The sequence below is a fragment of the Archocentrus centrarchus genome, chromosome 15 (assembly GCF_007364275.1).
Source record: "Archocentrus centrarchus isolate MPI-CPG fArcCen1 chromosome 15, fArcCen1, whole genome shotgun sequence".
Taxonomy (NCBI): Eukaryota; Metazoa; Chordata; class Actinopteri; order Cichliformes; family Cichlidae; genus Archocentrus; species Archocentrus centrarchus.
Genome location: NC_044360.1, coordinates 26,731,446 through 26,737,421, shown reverse-complemented (window position 1 = coordinate 26,737,421; position 5,976 = coordinate 26,731,446). Strand labels below are relative to the sequence as shown.

Genomic DNA, 5,976 nt, shown 5'->3' with positions numbered 1-5,976 from the left:
AATTTATATTGCGCCCATACAGTAAAGCAAAACCCACAATAAAACAAAAATGCTTGTTAAATAATTTATTCATAATACAAAGGGGTTTTTTTTTCTTCCTATAACCTTCCCGGAAGCTATAATACTCTCTTTAGATCCAAATTAAACGATGCTCCAGTTCTGTGTTCCGCTGCGTGAGGAGGTAAAACAGAAACTCTGTCAAAGCAAAGCGATGTTAAAAACAAGCTGTGGGTTTGTTGGTTTCGTTTGTTTACAGTGATTATTTACAGCCTTTTGCATCTATACATATGTGTGTCGGTACTGAAATGGAGAGTTCAATAAAACGTGACCGTAATCTGCAGGAAGAAAAAAAAAAAAAGAAAAACAGGAGGGAGGAATGAGCGCGTCGGGGCTGCAGAGGGAAGAAATGCTGCCACTGCTTAAAACAACATAACTTATTCAGTAAAAAATATATACAATCTCACATACATGTTCATCTGCAGGCTACAGCACAAATCAGTCACTCGTCTCAATCCTGCCCCCTTCAAACAGTTTAGTCTGTTGCCTTTTAGGACAGTGGATACCCTGGTTAAACTGAGCTTTAGAAGCGTCACAGGCCCCGTTTGCACCTGCCATTCAAAACATGCGTCTGGGATCTGGATCAGTGTGGGCTGGTTTAAAAAAAAAAAAGGGTGCAATTTCTTCAGATGAAAATATGAATACTGAAATTATATCCCCAATTATTAAAAACCTTTAAAGGTCGCATTAGGAGCTAACGTGACCGGCTGCTAATTTTGGAAAAAAAATAATGCAACAAGTGCAGTGAATAGGAGAGGATGGCTAAAGTAAGTAGGCACAAACGCCTTGAGCTCAGGACTGATCCAGATCATGATTTTAGAATATTTTGTTTACATTTACACCTGGGAGAACTCTGCTTGTATGCGTAAAAACTGATTTGCGTCTCCAGAGCGGATTCCTTTCCCAACATTTGCGTCTTTTCGGCTGACATAAACGTGTCATTATGAGTCTTTCTGAAGTCCAGAAGTCAGAGTTATAGCTCCGCACACAGGGTCTGGATGGGTTTGGATGCAACCACGTGCGTCTCTGCGTGGCCACCTTTCAGTTTTCCGTGCAACTTGGCGCACACTTGGGAGTTTTACGCATTTTCTAACTCTGGCTGGGGGAGAAAAAAAAAAAAGGCGATCCCTTAAGATGCATGTTGGAAATGTCAGGTGGAGATGGGGTCAGAAAGAGTGCGACAAGTCTCTGTGGGACCCCCCCCCCCCGGTCCCTCCCAAGCTGTGGGCATCACAAGGTGTCCGAGCTGTTACTGCAAGGGCTGATCAGCGCCAGGTTGGTGGCCTTGTGCTTTTTCAACAGTCTCGTGATTTTCTCGTCGTCTGAATTTGGGTCCAGCGGTTTGTTGTACTCGTCGTCCTCCTCGTTATCCGAGCTCTCCTTCATTTTCTCCGTCTCGGAATCGTGCTTCTTCTTAGCCGATGCCATTTCTGCTGCGTGTCTCTTCCGCCATTTGGTTCTTCTGTTCTGAAACCAAACCTGATGAGAAGAGAGGGAAAAAGAGGCGCACACGAATGCTCAACAGGTCCACCACCAGTAACAAAGGCATCCACACAGTTATTAATGCACAAGAAAGCAGATACAGAAACTTTCATTAATAATAATAATAATAAGCTTCTATTATTTTTATTATACTTTTTAATCTATGAAGATTTTAGTTTTTCTGTGTTAATAATAATATATAAAGCTAAAAAATATTAATAGATTAAAAATATTAAAATGTTTCTTAATATTATTATTATTATTATTATTATTATTATTATAATCATATGTTCTGTGACAGGTTTGGCTGTTGTAGCACAGTCATTTCCAAACATCTGGGATAAATCATTTACTCTTAATAATAATAATAATATATTTTTTTTTAAATCAAGCAATAAACAAAAATCTGTAGCATTATTATATGTGGAAATAACTACATTTCTCGGTCTGTGGAGCCGACACAAACTAAAGAAATCGGAGCGCAGGTCAGCCAAATGTTTTCTACCAGAGGTCAGCCCGGCCTGCGCAGGCGTGTATCGGTCTTTACCTTGACTTGACTCTCGGTCATTCCTAAAGAGTAGGCCAGCCGGGCTCTCTCTGGGCCGGCCAGGTATTTCGTCTGCTCGAAAGTTTTTTCCAGTGCAAAAATTTGCTGTCCTGAAAACGTCGGTCTGGAGTGTTTCTTCTTGCCGTCCTTGTCCACCATTATGTTGGCCTGAGCTGAGGAAAGACGCAGAAGTATGGTTACATAAAGATATCTTCAATTTAAGGTTAGATATTAATAAAAACACGCATTACGTTTTAAATGTGATGCTCCCGGATGGGAACAATTCAGAGAACCTCAAATATTCCTAAAACAAAAGTGTGCCCGAGACACACGTGGAGTGTAACAACCGACTGTTTATGATTGCAGTTTTTAATGTTAAATTATTTAATTATTAATTCAGCGACCTATGAGGTCCTCTCAGTGTCTTTTTTCATGCTTTTATGTGACTATATAACATAGCATTAATAACTTGTATAATCTATATTACATTTATTGTTGTAATCGTGTGAAACGCAGTGCAGGTGTAGTTATTTTAAGGTGGGGTTATTTTCTGTTGCAGGCCTCTTACCAACCAAATTAATCTCTAAAATCCAAAGAAAACATCACAGAAGAACGTTGGCTTTTCCTAAATTTAATACATTCATAAAACAACCCAAAGGTAGCCGGGAGACACGCTCACACGGGACTTACTAGGACAAGGAACCCGAGGGTCCCTCCACGGAGAACCCTGCATCACCCCGGGCCAGAAGATGGGCGCCCTCCCCGGCAGCTCGGCCAGGGGCTTCGGATACCGCGACACCGCCGGGCTGAAGTACATCCCCGCCGCTGCTGCGGCCGCGGTGGTCGCCAGCCCGTTTATCCGCGGAAACCCGGACAGCAGCTGCCCAGCAGTGGTAATCGGTCTCCCCAGGATGTCGCTTATTCCGTGCGGGGTCCCCCCGGAGAGCTGAGAGTTGAGGTTCGAGAGCGGAGGCGCCTTGAAACCCGCCGGGCTCTGCTGCAGCGCGTACGGGAACAGGGATGTCTTCATCTCGGTCATGTTGTGCAACGCCGCCAGCGGGGTGCTGCCCAGGACGAAAGCACTCTGCCGGTTAGCCTCCATCTGCCCGACCGCTAACATTTGTGAACATGAACCGCCAAACTCGCTCGGACAAAAAACTGGAAATAAAGTAGTGGGAGCAGCAAAGGCGAGTAAATAAAGGCGCAGAGCGGACTGGTGGTGTTCAGGAGCCAGACCACTTCTGCCGCCTTTTCCAAAGTATCCCGGAGCAGGAAAAAGACTCTTGAAATCTTAGGAAAACTTGAACAAAAGCGAACTTCTCTCTTGGGAGATGAAGAGCTTGGTGAAAACCCCAAAATGCCTCTCCGCGCGTTTGTTTTGGTCTGAGTGTGTCAGCTGGGAGGAGGCTGCATGCGTCCGCCACAGGGATCCTCACGGAAGTCGGACGGTCTGATGATGTTTTTAGTGGTTTTGATGGGAACCATTAAAGGCCCGGCTCGCCTTTTCATAAATTGACTCGCTCTATGCTGGGAGTTAAGCGGGAGTCGCTGATAACAGCGCAGCCACCTGCACGAGCGTTATTCCCATTGGACAAAGCTGGATGAGACGGCGCCCTGATTGGAGGAGACACAAACTCCGCTGCTGTACGGATGCTGCTTTGACGTGCTGTCGGAAATAAGACCTTTTTCTTTTTCTTTTTTTCTTTTTTTTTTTTTTTTCCCAGTAAAGATTCATATCAGCGGTGCCTATTAGGACGGAGTGGATTTATTTTTGATAGATGGCGATGCATGTTGGTGATAAATTTGGGAGCAAGGCAGCAACAGAAAAGTATGGCAGCATATCATATTTTATCATTAATAGCCTTTTAATACTGCCTTCATAGAAATTGTCTTTTGGAAATGTACGCTTTTTAAAAAATATTTTCCTGGCTTTAAATTAAAGAAACAACCCCTGAGTATGTTTTTGTGTGTGTGTTTGTAGAAGCTAAACGCTGCTTACGCTGAATTTAAGACTTATTATTATGGAACCTACAGTGTCAGAGGAACCATGAATGCACCAACAGCCCCACTCCATTAAGATATTTAGCGGCGCTGTTAATGATGCGTCCTACGCGGCGGAATCATTGTTTCCATATACTGCAACACTAACACGTTTACATTAAAGATTGTTTAGCGCAGATTACGGGAGGATGTTAAAGTACAAACGGAAACCGGTGCGAGAGGAAAACTTCTTTGGGTAATTTTAGTGACTTTATTTTTGATAACAATGATTAAAAATATATAATTTAAAGCTCCACTATTCGCTCGCAAAAAAACTCGATCCAGTTTTATATTTTAAAAAATATTTTTATTTATTTTGCTTGATTTAAGCTTCGGATTCTAAAACGCAAATAAGTCTATATTTTGAGACTGATTCACACAGAGGCTACTTTAGTGACTGACATCGGATAAATTATTTATTTATTTTAAAATGGCCTCATCAACTTGCGTCTGGCCTAGAAGATTTTTTTTTTTTTTTTTTTTTTTTTTTAACGGCGCGTTTGCAAAAGAGCTGTCACCGGCCTTCCACATGTAACCGGAATGAATCATTAAACAGCAGAAACTCCTTAAAGGACAGCCTGTTTTTATATGAGTGAGATAATTTGGTCTTTTTTCCACACAAACTGCGTTATTACGGCGAAAGTGTGCGAGAAAACCGCGCCGGGCTCCAGTCATCACTCTGAGTGCTGTAATATTTTATGGAGATGTGAGAAGGTTGTAAGAGTGAAATATGGCCACGTTAGCATTTGAAAGGCCTCAGCAAATGCACGCTGCTGCCCATTTGCTCACCGGGGAAAGAGTGTAGATTTTAAAAGGTTATTCTTTTTTTTTTTTTTTTCTATTTTTTTATTGCAACGTGAGATGATTCACACTTTTGATTATATTTCTTCAAGCTGGATGCAGAACACACATTTCTAATTCTGTAATTGTCCCCCTATTTCTAAATTATACCTGTATTATTTTTTTCCTGTGATTTTCAGGGTTTTTTTTTAAACCATCACTGTGACATACTAAGAAAAAATAAAATAAAATCCTATAAGTTCCAAGAAGCTGACAAGGGAGGCTGGGGCCCTTTAAGTTTTACTAAAATGTCAGTAAGTAAAAAGAAAGCAGTTAGCGGCTGACCCGGGGGGAGATCAATGACGGAAAGATTGGCACTTTGTCCAGTTCATCTGCAGCCAAAGGCGAGAGCTGCCAAACAGCCAGTCACCGTAAAACCATAATGGCAATTTAACATAATGAATTATCTGAATTTTTATCTCCTAAATTTACAGGTAATTTAGAGTTGAAACTCTTAAACTCAGATTTGTTACAGACGTGGTCCTCACTAAACGAATGAAGAGTAAAAACTCTTTACTGAGACCCGGCCACACTTCCACATTATTATTATTATTATTATTATTATTATTATTATTATTATTATTATTATTATTATTATTATTATTATTATTATATTTGCAGTGGAACGTGAACCTGTTGCTCAGCGCACATGAATATAAGCCTGACTTATTCAAAGGTGTTCAGTCATGGGTCGTTGGCCCGCTGATGGCGCGCATTTTGCCGCAGGTCTTTGTCCTCCCCTGGAAGGGAAGCAGGCTAATAAACAGCGTAAAGATAATCTTATCTGAGTGTAACCTCGACACAAATGGGAGCTGACAGAGCAGTGACAGGGAGCAGATGTTTGGACAAAAACACGCTTGTTGGAGTCAGTGGATCCGCGCAGTCACCGGCGCCTTCCACTGGCTCTCTCTCTGATTTAAGCATCCATATATATATATATATATATATATATATATATATATATATATATATATATATATATATATATATATATAAATAATTACAATTAA

The 5,976-nt window shown here is 41.3% G+C and overlaps 1 protein-coding gene across 1 annotated transcript; it reads right to left on the bottom strand.

The window, feature by feature from the left end:
* Window positions 1–3,596, bottom strand: nkx6.2 (NK6 homeobox 2). The gene is made up of 3 exons (XM_030748253.1): window positions 2,777–3,596; window positions 2,087–2,259; window positions 1–1,536 (listed from the first exon to the last, which is right to left on the bottom strand). Exons 1-3 carry the CDS (start codon window positions 3,204–3,206, stop codon window positions 1,288–1,290), a joined length of 852 nt encoding a protein of 283 aa, XP_030604113.1. The 5' UTR covers window positions 3,207–3,596; the 3' UTR covers window positions 1–1,287.
* Between the last annotated feature and the right edge of the window lie 2,380 nt (window positions 3,597–5,976).

What these genes read in the sequence shown, in the direction of transcription:
- nkx6.2 (XM_030748253.1), bottom strand. Translation starts at nt 3,206, where the DNA reads ATGTTAGCGGTCGGGCAGATGGAGGCTAACCGGCAGAGTGCTTTCGTC. An exon ending in CCCTCGGGTTCCTTGTCCTA is followed by an intron (nt 2,260 to 2,776) that starts GTAAGTCCCGTG and finishes GTCTTTCCTCAG; the next exon opens with CTCAGGCCAACATAATGGTG. An exon ending in TGACCGAGAGTCAAGTCAAG is followed by an intron (nt 1,537 to 2,086) that starts GTAAAGACCGAT and finishes TCTTCTCATCAG; the next exon opens with GTTTGGTTTCAGAACAGAAG.